The sequence below is a fragment of the Populus nigra genome, chromosome 11, assembly GCF_951802175.1.
Source record: "Populus nigra chromosome 11, ddPopNigr1.1, whole genome shotgun sequence".
NCBI lineage: Eukaryota > Viridiplantae > Streptophyta > Magnoliopsida > Malpighiales > Salicaceae > Populus > Populus nigra.
The window spans coordinates 6,229,616-6,243,921 of record NC_084862.1 but is presented as its reverse complement, the minus strand read 5'-3'; the positions used below and the strand labels follow the sequence as shown (position 1 = coordinate 6,243,921).

Genomic DNA, 14,306 nt, shown 5'->3' with positions numbered 1-14,306 from the left:
TATAAAAGGTGACCATAGGTATGTGACAAAGTTAAGGTTTACGAAATTTAAGGGATTAAAGCTAAATGATGTAAATTGATGGCTAATTTTGATATTGCAACATAATTAAGGGTTAATTAAAAGAAATTGAAAGTCGGTTATGATTTAATTTGGATTAATTTCATGAAGAAATGAAAAACTCTGATTTTTAGGCTGGTTAGGGTTTGTGTACTTTTATGGAATTGTCAAATTAGGTTGAATTCTTGGTAAATTAGTGTTGGAAATGGATTAATTTGATGACAAATGAGAGAAATTAGGACTAGAACATGGAGTTTAAGATTTGTTAGTGCCGACCATGGTTAAAACAGTTTGGAAATTTTAGTATTTGGGCTGATTTTGTGTTGAGTTTTTTTGTTATGAAGTAGGAATTGTATATTATGTATGATTGTGATCCTTAAGAATTATTTTTTTATTTTGTGTAATGTTGAGTTAACGTGAATGGATTTTGGGAAGATTATGATTATGGGATCCTATATAGGATGGGTTGAAAAAATATGCATGCCATGTGTTTGTTAAAATGAATGATTAGTGAAGTAAACTGACTCGATAAGTATTTAGATTGAACATGAATTTTAATTTATTATTTTTTTTCACTCGCTTTACCTGAATTTATAAAGTGTGTTTTTGAAGAGGTGGGATTTTCTCGAATCCAAAAAAAAATAAGGTTTTGGTGAGCCAAAATTAACTTAATGCTTCATAAGATGAATAGATGTGATAAGTGATGCAAACATGGTATAATATCATTGTGAAAGAAAATTGAATGCTAATGATGAGCCAAAGATGGCGTAACAATTGTTTTGAATTAATGAATTGTATTAAGGTAGGTATAATATTTGTTTTGAAATGATTAATGGTATTAATGAGTTAAAAGATGACAAAACACTTGTATTAAATAGATGAATGATGTTAATGAGATAAAAATGATGTGATATCTACTTCAGATTGTTAAATGACCTTAATGAACAGTAATTAATATAATGCAGGTTGAGAATTGAAAAATGATATTGATGAGAATTTAAACATTTCATTGGCAGTTATTTTAATTTGAATCCTAGTCAATTTATCAATTGAGCTACTTATAGTGGTGCCCAATGAAAGCCTTGAACATGGGATTGTTATATAAAACATGAATATAAATTCATTATGAAGCATACAATAATAATTTGATAAAATTAAGACGATCACATAAGTGAAGATAACTTGATAAAATTAAGTCGATAACATAAGCAAGGGTTATTGTGTGTTAAATTGATCGCAACAACAAGATCATTATGCAAAATTCAAAATGATCGCAATGGTGAAATTTGATAACATAGATGTTAAGTTGACTGCAAGGATAAAGATTGATTAATTACATATATAAGTCAGTTGTTTGGATGAAAACTTATTTATTTTATATGTTAGTCAATCACTTATCTATTTTATATATTAGTTAATTGTTTGGATGAAGACTAATTAATTATATGTTAAATTTAGATGATTGGATATAGACTTGTCTATTATATATCCTAGTTGGCGATTTGAACAGAGACTAGTTAATTATATGTTAAAGTCGGTTGTTTGAACAAAGACTTATTTATTTTATATCTTAGTCGATCGTTTGGACAAGACTAGTTAATTATTAGTTAAAGTCAAATGTTTATATGGAGACTTCTATAATTTTATGTAAATTATGTTTACGAGCAGGAAAATAAATTATATGAATATTGCCTAGTAGATAAGAAAAATATTATTATGTGAATATTGCCTATAAGACAGGAAAAAAAATGTGAATATTGCTTACAGGGTAGGAAAATATTATCATATGAATATTACCTATGGGGCATGAAAAATACTATTAAGTAAAAATACAACAATATAGAGAAAAAAATGATATAAAAAGAAATAAGTTTTCTCGGCAAGAGTTATTAACACGCGAAATTAGAATTGACTGTAGTGAAAAAATTAATATATGAGATTAGAATCAACAACAACAATGGAATTTAGTATATGAAAAATTAAATTGACCACAATGGTGAGATTTATTATGTGAATTTGAATTGACCAAAACAGTGAAATTTAATATATAAAATTTAAATCAGTCGCAATGGCAAATTTAGTTTACTAAATGTTAATCTGACCACAATGACGAGAGATAAAATGTTTTAAAATGCGAGTTATGAGAAATTAAAAAGAATTGGAGATCATGGATGATGTAGAGTACAAGTTCGAGCACATAAATGGATTGAATGAATCTAAAAAAGTTGATTTAAGTATTAATTAAGTGTATGGATGAGATTAATAAATTTAGAAATGTGATGAATGAGTTAAGTAAATGAATGGGATAAATAAATCCATAAAGTTGATTTAAGTATCAAGATGAGTGCATGGATGAAATTAACGAATCCTAAAAAAAATGTAATTAAAACATGAGTCATGAATATAGATTCGGATTGATGAATTCTGTCATATAATCGAGGTACAATATAAAGTTCGTATAATCATGTTGATAAATAATACTAGTTATTCTTGAGTGTAAAGCTTGATCGTTAAAAAAAATAAATAAATATGATCGTTTTTAAATAATAAATCATGACCATTGAAGCGGGTCCATGGTATAAAAGTTTATAATAATGGCTGGTTCATAATTTTTTACAAAATTATTTATTTTATTTTGTATGAAAAGTTAAGATAAAAAAATGAAAAAAAAAACATTAGGGGGTGAAATGATTAGCAAGGAAAAAAAAATATAATGATGAAGGATCAAATAATATAATTGAAGATCATATAAATAAAGAAAAAAATAATAAATAGAGATTATTTTCTATAAAGTAGAGATTCAAGTAAAACTAGAAAATATTACAGGAAGAGGTCTGCATAGTCAAGAAAAGAAAAATTTTAAGTAATATTTCACCACAAAGTTTCCCTATTGGAGATTTCTTCCAGAGAAAGAATATGAAATCTTTCAATTTTTCAAGCTTTAACATGAACCCAACGGTATAAATTAAATCTTGATGAAAAAAAATAAAAAAAATATCCTATAGAAAAAAAAAAGACCAATAAAAACTTGTTTTTACAAAAAGAAATCACTCCCACGTAAAAAATAAAAGATGAAAGAAGAAAAACAAAACACCTCCTCTCTCTGCTAAAATCCCATACTTTTCACTTAACCATCACATTCGATTCATCTTCAATCAATCAATCTATCCACTTTCCTTCAGATCCACCATTAATTTGACAAATATAACCACTGTCCAGCCCAAAACCATCACTTAAAATAGTGCATCTAACTTTATTTCTTTGCAATTGTACCTTTCCAAATTATATTAGCATGATTTTATGTGTTAAGATTTCTTTCATTTTGTATGCTTTTACATATATGAAATGTCAAGGAATACTTCAATGTTACATAATATGATTTTATGTTGTAGTTTAAAAAAAAAATAAAAGCTCAAAGACTAAATTTAACAAAAAAAAAACTTTTTTTCATTTTGGAGCATAAAATTTCACTTTGGTCCATAAAGTTTCATCTCATGCATTATTTGGTCCCTATTATTTTAGCATTTTATATGTCAACCACAAAATTCTTTTATGTTGAGAGAGTAGAGAGAGTCGTCAAAAAAAGTTGCAGAAAGAGAAACATATTTTAACCACTAAAAAGATCAATCTTAATTGCAATATATTTGTATTTATGAGAGAAATTTAATGGAAGTGATGTTTTCTTTTAACCATGACAAAAAACATAGATTGAGGATTATAATTTGTTTATTTTTTTAATTTTTATTTTTTAGAGTGATTAGAGGGTGATATGAGATTAGAAATGAGTTTATTAAGGTTTGATCTTTAAGGTGAAAACAAGTTAGAAATTTAAATTTTTAGGGTTTAAAAACTTAGACAGTTAATTTTGGAGTCATAAAAAATGATTGAAAAATTATTTAGTAGATGACTGTCTATTAGTAGTGTTCAAAAAAACCGACCAACCGATTAAACCGAAAAAACCGAGAAAAAATTAACCGAAAAAACCGAACCGATAAAAAAAACCGAATAAACCGATTAAAAAATAAAAAAAACCACCCGGTCCGGTTCAGTTCCGGTTTAAAACAGCTTAAACCGATTGAACCGGATCAAACCGGACCGGTTTAAAAAAAGGTATAAAAGCATCCATCCCTAACCCTAAATCAATTTACTCCTTTCCAGCCGCCAACCCCCCCCTCCCCTCTCCCTTTCCAGCCTTTCCTTCCCTTCTCCTTTCCCCCTTCCCTATTCCCAGCCGCCCCACCCCCTTCCCCTTCCCCCTTCACCCTTCTCAACCGCCCCACCTTCCCCTTCCCAGCCTTCCCCTTCTCAGCCGCCCCACCTTCTTCCCCTTCCCCTTCCCCCTTCCCCCTTCCCCCTTCATCCTTCTCAACCGCCTCACCTTCCCCTTCTCAGCCGCCCCACCTTCTTCCCCCCTTCCCCCTTCCCCCTTCATCCTTCTCAACTGCCCCACCTTCCCCTTCCCCTTCCCAGCCACCCCACCTTCTTCCCCTTCATCCTTCTCAACCGCCCCACCTTCCCCTTCCCCTTCTCAGCCGCCCCACCTTCTTCCCCTTCCCCTTCCCTTTCCACCTTCCTAGCCTTCCCCTTTCCCCCTTTCCCCTTCTCAGCCGCCCCACCTTCTTCCCCTTCCCCTTTCCCCCTTTCCCCTTCTCAGCCGCCCCACCTTCTTCCCCTTCCCCTTCCCCCAAAAGCAGATTGTAAGCCCAAAGGTTATCCAAAAGCAGTATTTTGCTTCAATGGTTATCCAAGCTCTCCCTGCAGATCGTAACCCATAGGCAAGGAGAGATTCTAGGAGTTATTTTATTATGTCAAAATTGTGTAGTTTGATTATTAATATACAAATATTTCTTAACATCATCTGAAAGGGGAAGGGGAAGCCAGTGAACAATGGTTATCACTGTTACCATAGAACAATCTGGTTTTTCTGGTTTTTTTGGCTAAAAAACCTACCCGAACCGAACAAAATCGGTTCGGTTTGAACTGGTTCTTGGTTTGGTCCGGGTTGTATTAATAAAGAATATCATTTTCCGGTTTGGTTGTATTTTTAGGTTAAAACCGGACCGAACCAAACCATGAACACCCCTACTATCTACTACAATAGAGATGATGATGCGTTAGTTATTTAGTGTGCTCGCTCAAACATTTTCATTCTTGGCTAGGCAATAGTCTTTCTAGGCCTAAGAACACTTGTACTCCTTTTTTTTTCATTAATTTTTTTTTGTTTTCCTCTTATTTTTTTTCAATTATTTAATTTAACTATTTTTAGATTGTAATTAATCTTTATGATTATTATGATTATTTTTTAATTTCATAACACTTCAATAAGATTATTGTAATTTATGTTTAAATTTTTTTCCTCTTATATTTTATGTAAATAAGGTATACTTGCATTATGTATTTGTAAAAGCAAAAATTATAGTTCATAGCAAGTAGAATTAACCTCCAAAATAAAATAAATAAAAATGTGTAAAAGGGGTAAATTATTTCCAATGTGCATTTATCATTTACTTTTACTAGGAAGACTAACTTCTCATTTTAGTAGTTATTGACGTTAACCATATATATATATATATATATATATATATATATATATCAACACTAATCAGTGCTGTGAATAGCTCAATTGATAAATTGACTTAGACTCGGATCAAAACTACTGCCAATGAGTTTGGTTCCAGTTGTGTCTTCATCATCTGAAACGACACCATTTTCTGATGGAATATGTATTTTGTGAATCATAACTAAAACCCTTTTTATATCCATCCATCTTACATTAATATCTCGACCCTACAGCTTATAGGTAGTTTTAGAGTGAAGAAGTTTAAACAAACAATTATAACCATTTTGAGTGAATTTTTTTTTTCTTATTTATTGATAGTAGAGATAACCATTATAACAAAGTATATCTAGATCAGGTTATCATGTCATTCCGGATTTTTCACGCCAAATTCCAATAAAGATGTTCCGGATTTATTTCTAATTTTATTATCTAAAAATGCAGAGACAGAAATTTAAAAATTCAACAAAAAAATAAAACTTTAATATTATTATCATATTCATATGTATTATTTTTAAAAACTTGAATTTATCATTAATATACATAATTTATATTGAATTTTTATCATATTTATACTTTATAAGAATTTAAATTAAACAAAAAATACTTTAGATCCTATTAACTTCGATAATATTAACTGACTTATTAAATGAGTAAATTCTTCAAAAACCAAACTTTTTTAAAGGATTAAGTAGAAAAACTATTGAAGCATCTTTGTTTCAGAGGAATCAATTTTGATGGCAAGAATAAGCTTCATGAAAGTAACAATCTATTAAATCTTTTAAAATATCTAATTAATAACTTTCCCTATATACACCACACCATACAGAAATAATATTTGATTTATATTAAAAACTTTTTACTTTTTTATTATTTTATTTATTTTGAATTACTTTTAACTTCAAACCCCATTTAAATAAATCTAGTTTTGACTACATACCATGGATAACTTCGATATATTACCATTATCTTAGCTGTAGCAAAACAGACTGATAGGATTTAAATGAAACTCAGAAACAAGGGATTCAGAAAGCATTCTCATCAGTCAAAACTTTGACAACCTAAAAATAATTCACAAGTCTTAACAGTAAATACCGAAACAAATTCATCTAGTTCAAACAGCAACATGAAGCAGAATTGCCAGTAGAAGAGTTTGATTTGATACTCTAGGTACGAGCAGCAGGTGCCCCCCCTGCAGGACGAGGTGCTTGCCCAGGTTGTCCAGGCTGCCCTGGCTTTGGCATGTCATCCTGTGATATATAAAACACAAGAAATAAGGAGTTTGATTGCACAAAATGTTTTTCGCTCAAAATAAAATATCTAAATATTTTTTTTCATTTTAGAACATCAAAAAAATTAATTTTAAACAAAAAAATATTGAAATTTGGCCGCCCTATGTTTGGGGTGCAATCCCAAACAGGGCTAAATTAACAGTATCATTTGCTCGGATTGGCTTAGGATCCCACAAGTAAGCCCAAGATGGCAGCCACAAGAAAGTTGTAAATACAGATGCACAAACAGCCACATTCACATGACAAAAGCTAACATGCTATACAAAGGAAAATAAAATGGAGAAAATGACTTTAATTTCATGACTCAGTTCCCCACATTCAATGCTTACAAATCAGAAAAAAAAAACCCATCAAGAATACAAACTTCAACTAACAAGCAAAGAACATCATCTTGTAAATTAAGAATGTTTTTAAATGCATATAAAAGGATCATCTACACAATGGATATCCAATACTTGGCAATGCACTATTGTAAATGACAAGCAGAACAATAACATATTGAAAAAGGATCTGTTTCAACGAACAAGAAACAGATCCAATAAGGGAATACAATCATTAAAATTATAAGGCACAAAATGATCTACCATCATCAACAAGTAAACCATCAATTTCTAAACATTTAAAAAAGAAAAAGAAAAGAAAACCAAATCCATAAAAAAACAAATTAAATACACATTTGTAACAGCATTGCAAATTAATAATGATAATGATAATTAATTAAGCAAAGAGATAAGAAAAGGGTACCCTGCGTCTAATGAAACGCTGTGGGGGCTCCCTGTTCCTGCGCTCAGAGCGAGAGCGAACCCTCACAACACGGGAGTGAATAGCACAAGAGACACAGTACTGCATCTTGACGTACAGTTTGGGCAAGACATACCCTAATACCACAACAAAGAAACAATAAAGTCCATGACCAAATCGAGCAAAGTAAAGCATGATTAAAAACTTGTTTAGCTAGTTATTTACCATCATAAACACAGGATTCTTGAACATCCCTGACAGCAGCTTGCTCCACTATGTTCCTCACGAGAAACCTCTTAATTGCCTTGTCCTTTTATTTATTTATTAATGATTAAAATCCAAAATAAACAGACAAATCAATCAGGGTCTTTCTGAAAATAACGATTCACAGAGCGAATAGACAATACAAGATAGAATTTTCGTGATGTACCTTCGGGCAGCATTTGCCGCAGTTGGAGCATCGGATGAACTTGGTGTGTCCACGACCGTGCTTGTTGCGGCCTCCATTCCTTCGCTTGAATGTCTGCACCAATTCAAAAAATAAAAAATAAATAGATCGTTAGAGCAACAAGGCGGAAAGAGCTTGTTTGTTGCTGTAGGTGGCGGTAGAAATGAGATCCGTCGAACTCACCATGGTTGCTGGCGGTTGTTAGTGAAGAAGGCAGCTTAGGGATTTAGAGAGCTGGCTCTTCAGCACGGCCGCTAGGGTTTTTTTGTGGGTGAGACGAGATGATAATTGTTGCAAAGGGGACATTTTATAGGTGTGAATGGTTATACCCTCGCTATTCACTGGCCGGGCCGGTCTTAATTTGGGCCTAGAGGCCTTTTATATGCATGCATGCATGCATACATACATACATATATACATGCATACATACATACATGTATGTATGTATGTATGTATGCATGCATGCATATAAAAGGCCTCTAGGCCCAAATTAAGACCGGCCCGGCCAGTCTGTATGCATGCATGTATATTCTTGTTTTAATTTAAATTCTTAATTGGAATTTATTTTTTAAAGAAATATTTAAAAATTGTATCATATAAATTTAATTTTTTATTATTAAAAGGATAAATTGAAAAACAATAAGGATGTAAATTTTATATAATTTTTTTTGTACTATTATATGATATATGTTTTTTAAATATTAACAAAACGATATATAAAATCGATCTGGGTTAACTTATAAAATTTACAACATGAGTCATGAAACCATGATAACCCTATAGAAAATAAATAAAAATTAAATTAAAAAAAAACAAAAAAAAAAACTACTCAAGTCAACTCATCTTAACCTTCCAAATCCGCAACCTTGATCATGAGATTGGAATAAACACCATAGAAAAAAATATAAAAAATACGAAACTCAATTTTTAATCAATTCAATATTGAATGATAAAATAAAAAAATTAATTAAAAATAATTAAAAAAACAACTCAAATTAACCTATTAAGCCCGTAACCTGATTCATGAGATTGAGATAATTTCATACAAAATAAACAAATAAATTATGAAACTTCATTTCCAAAATTTCCAACATTGAAGGTTAAAATCGATTAAAAATAAATAAATCCATAAGATCAGGATAATTCTACAAAAATAAATTAAAAATATTTATGAAAATCAACTTCTAAACAACCTAATATTATAGCCAATCACTTAATTAAACTTGATATTGATTTTATTCATGAAAATATATTTGATTTATTAATAAAAATTTATTTATCTTTAATATTAATCAAATAATAAAGAGTTCAAAGATAAAGTTTATAGGATAAAAAATATTTTACAATAAAAATTAAAAAGTTATTATAATTATAAAATTTCTATTATCAACGTGTTATTTTTAAATATTCCACAACCTAAATTCACTGTAAAATACAACCTTAACTAAACCATATATCATGTTCATAATCACATAAATCTAGTGTAAATAAATCCTATACTGATGCATGTTTCAATGAACACTCTATGTTCTTCTATTAAAAAGAAATACTCACTATTGCTCATAAAAATTAAGAAAATAAAATCGTTTTCTCTTGCATTCAAATTGTATAGTTTTTACATAATTTGACATGCAAACATATGCGAAGTTAATTATGTGAAATACATCAAATTACTACAAGCAGCAACCGAGGTCACTCATAGCTCTGATCTCTAGGATCAAGGGCAACTATTTCTTTCATGACTTGAGCCTTGTCTGCCTCGAAACATTCATCCTCTTTATCTGTCTTGAAATCAGCAAGGAAACGAAGAAGCTTGCACCTGTTTGCCACAAGCACGGTGATGATGTCGGAAGGCCTATTTTGATTTGCAGCAAAGAGCTTGAAAACATGAAATGCCTCTATCCGGATGCACTTACTTGAATCCCTGAGGAGATTCATAACAATCCTCAGATTGTTCCTCGAGCTCACGTATCGTGCCATCACAACTGAATTAGAGTGATCCAACAGCATGTGTCCGAGCAGCTTGGTAGCTTGTATTCTTGTAAAATAATCAGAGGATTCCAGCAGCTTCGAATTAAAATCCGCGAAGAACCATTCATAGTTCTTAGAAAGAAATTCAGGAACTAGAGAATATTTATGCCTTGTCAATAGTTCTTTGAGCGTTAAGGCGGCATTTGAGGCAATGTCGAAATACCGAAGCTGTATATAATCAAAAAACTTCTTCAGATGTGTTGGTGATTCAAGAACATATCTCGCAGCGCTCTGGTGACGCAGACACGCCCTTAGCATTTCACCGTATTGGATAGCCATGTCCATGTTTCCACAACCTGCTACCAAAAGATCAAGAACATCAGTATTTTTCTCCAGGTATTCTGATGCAATCAACCGGGACTGAACTTTATGCCGTAGTAGATTTGCAACAACTTGAGTGGCATCTCTCTGGGCCTCCAAGGTCAATTTCGGAAGACAGGCGATGAGGAGAGGAAGTGTGTTCTCTCTGAAGAACTCCTCTGTCAATTGTGCACAGGCTCTTGAGACTGCAGAAGACTCATCATTGCCATAAGCAATTGACTTCAAAGCCCTGATATTCTTAGCCAGCGCTGCCGCCGCCTTCTCTTCTTGTTTTAAATCTGCCTTCTTCTTCTTCTCTTCTTGTTTTAAACCATGATCAGAACTGATACACAGCAAGAGCCTCCGAGTTTCTCGTACTATTTCGACAGGAGTAGTCTTAGTTTTGTTCTTGAGAAATATATGAGAAAATCCCATGTTGATGTCAAATGGGGTGTGGCAAATAAACTCACAATCGAGCCTTCTATAATGGCGGACAAGAGAGACCGAACTCCATGTGGATTGCTTCACCGACTCCCTTATATCTTGGAAATAGAGACCGAATTGGACGTGGATTGATTTTTCTTGGAAACCTACGTGGAACCTCTTATGTATTATATTATTATTGACTAACTAAGTTCTAAAGTTTTTAATTTTATCAATTTCATCCCTCAACCCACCATTAATTACTATGATAACTAAAACATTCCGTCCTTCGAGTATTTTCATTCAAAGTATTATCACCTCATTAAATGATGAGAGCATTTGTTCTTTGAAAATAAATTTTAAAATAAAAAGTTAATATTAAGACAATAAAAAAGTCTCAAAACTAAGAACATAATTTTGGTTTTATCCGGTGGGTCGATCCGGGGCTGGAATCGGGCCGGGCTGAAGAAAAAATAGAGGAAGGAAAAACCTGGTGTGACCCGGCGGGTTGATCCGGTCAAAAACTCAGTTGCAACCTGTTAACTTTTGTTTTTTTACTAAAATAATGTCGTTTTGATCCAAATAAAAAATTGACCCGGTTAAAACCCGAGCTTTAAACCAGGCCGGGTCTGAAAACACTAAGACCATTACCAAAGGAAATTTTATTTTCTAGAGTGGAACATACCAATGTGAGACGATGCTTTGTTGAAATTAGGAATCACAAAAGGCTAGGTTAATTAAGATTGAGTTTTTTACATCCACATCCGACCCACGAACACTAACATACTAATTTTACAGCATATTAATTTAATATGTTCTTAATTAATCATCATTCTTATCATGCATTCATAATTATAAATTAAAATTTCACTAAGATTGGTTTTCCCAATATAATATTTTAATAACAATTATTATATATGTTAAAAGTTGAAAATAAATTTTGGTGATCTATCAAACAATGTAATGAACGATTGCCATGAACATGGTGTTCGATTCTTGATTTCTTAACCAATATATTATATATTCTTTGTTTCTTTTAGGAATTTAATCATCAGAGCTAATCAAATATAATCTGAAATTCTTAACTTTACTTTTAACAAGTTAAAAAATGAAATAAAAGTAATGTCAAAACTACCGGATTAAAGAAATGCAAAGCAACAAAGAAAGAAAGTTGTAAGAAAAAATAGCTACAAAAAATAAACCGAACAACATCATATGAAACTCCATCCTCGTATCTCCATAATAAAAATGAAATTAAAATTTTTGTAATCACCCTAATTTTCTTTATATTCATTCCATCATTTAAACTTATATAGTGTAACATGCTTAATAGTAATCAAGTTTAACTTTCTAACCAAAGTTATGCTAGCAACATTAGTACAATTACTATTATTAATAATCATACTACATATCTTCTATTAAAGTTTTATTAGTTATTAATTTTCTCATTCAATCAAGGTTTATAGTGTATAATTTTTTTTCAATTTCATCCTTATTCTTTTGATTTTTTTCGTTTGTTAAAGGTATTTTCTTTTCATTTTAACCCTCCAATCAAAGAAATTTTGTAGCCTTCTAATTTATTTTTTATTTTAATTTTCACCCTCATTCTTTTAGTTATAGTTTTTTATGTTTAGATCTTTTTGTGATTGATTTTTTTTCCAGTTTCATCATTCAGTGATTGATTTGTTGGTGATTAGGTTTCTCTATTTTTCCATTTATTATGTGTAGATTGGAAAGGAAAACTTACTTGTGAGAATTCGTTTTTTTATTCCTAGATCAATTACTTCAGTGTCACTTCAATTACTAAAACCAAAGTGATATCCACAGTACAAACGTCTTTGTAAATCTTGTCAAAATAATGCAGAGAGTCCAAAGTGAGAGAAGAAAAGGAGAGAATGATTATTCAACAAATGAAAACTTTCTTATTTCCATATAGGTTATGTCCCTTTATATATGATTACACGAGACGGTTACTTCCTTTAGTAACTCCTCTCATAACTTGGACCAGATCCGTCCATCATGGACGGATCAGGCCTAACCCAATAACTAACATCTCCCACTCGCCCATGAAGGACTGAATCTCTAATACATTATACTTCAAACTTGCACAAGAATTTCATACTTGACGAACGGACTGTACAACCTGAAGCACACTGTGAAAGTAGCTCCAATATATAAACCTAATACAGGCCATATAGAAGACATCAACCTTATAATTAATTATTCCTTAAAGTGTACTAATATACCCCAAACATTTTTAGTTACACATGACTGAATATAATTTAATCCCTCAAGAATTTCATACTCAATCCATCCTTACAATTACAAGTATTCTAAATCATATCAAATCTATTCAAGTGATATGATCTCGGCTGGTGAATACAAGTAACAGGTGTAGAACTAAAATTACGTTTTCTTTCGCTCTCATATCAATCAAATCTGAATTAATTCGCTTTCCTAAGAGTATTTCTTTAAGTCGAATCATTCCATGACCATAAGATATACTCCTAAAGTAGCGATCATTAATGCATCACCTCATGATATAGTCAAAAGTCATAAAAGGTAAGATTTTGAGATCTTAGATATGATCTTCAAGACTTACATAATAAAGAAGCAGGGATCCATTCTTTATTCATGTAATGGTCGTTAGCACATGTAGTATGAAATACATGTTAAAGTGGAGCTTACTCTTTTCTTTTCTTAAGACAAAGAGTGTATGTCGTTGCTCTTCTTGTTAGAGGAAATACACTATACGAGTCTTAGTCTTGTTGCTAAAAACATAGACTTCAAATCAGAAATTCTCATTTGCTTATTTTTCATTAGTGGTAGATGAATAATTTCATACTCGGCTTATATCATAATAGATACATGAATGACGGGAATTCATTCATACCGATTCTTTTCTCTAAGAACCTCATTTTGGTCCCAGCCAAGATGACTTTTTTAATAATCATTTTGAGTTAAAATTGCTCCTACTACGCCCAAGTCGCTTATTGAGCATTAAAACTCAAAATAGCCTCATCTCTACTCACCTTAAAAGTGTTAAAGGTGATTGGTCATGTGAGTAAGCCAATCTAAATCTATCGACATACTTCAACAAATTGTATTATACGATACTTAATATAATCCATGAAACAAATAATGAATAAAATGATATTCTAATGACATTTATTCATTACTCAATCACTGTAAGCTTTCGTATGATCCTTAAAACTAATTATATTACTAATTACATTCTACATAAGCTAAGAGATCTCACATTCTAACAAATGCATCCCTTGCTATTGGTTTTGTGAGTGGATCTGCAACTAAAGAATTTGTAGAAATGTGTTTTAGGATCACATCTTGTTCAGTAATTGCTTCTTTAATGTAGTGATATCTCATCTTGATGTATTTGGTCTTTCCATAGTATTTTGGATCTTTGGCCACAACTATTGCAGCAGTGTTATCACAGTAA

The 14,306-nt window shown here is 31.4% G+C and overlaps 2 protein-coding genes across 2 annotated transcripts; both read right to left on the bottom strand.

The window, feature by feature from the left end:
- Nucleotides 1–6,556: 6,556 nt before the first annotated feature.
- Nucleotides 6,557–8,431, bottom strand: LOC133667836 (small ribosomal subunit protein eS26x-like). The gene is made up of 5 exons (XM_062087510.1): nt 8,279–8,431; nt 8,078–8,170; nt 7,873–7,957; nt 7,651–7,784; nt 6,557–6,864 (listed from the first exon to the last, which is right to left on the bottom strand). Exons 1-5 carry the CDS (start codon nt 8,279–8,281, stop codon nt 6,781–6,783), a joined length of 399 nt encoding a protein of 132 aa, XP_061943494.1. The 5' UTR covers nt 8,282–8,431; the 3' UTR covers nt 6,557–6,780.
- Nucleotides 8,432–9,787: 1,356 nt separating this feature from the next.
- LOC133668688 (putative MO25-like protein At5g47540) lies at nt 9,788–10,861 on the bottom strand. The gene has a single exon (XM_062088640.1). It carries the CDS (start codon nt 10,859–10,861, stop codon nt 9,788–9,790), a length of 1,074 nt encoding a protein of 357 aa, XP_061944624.1.
- Nucleotides 10,862–14,306: the final 3,445 nt, after the last annotated feature.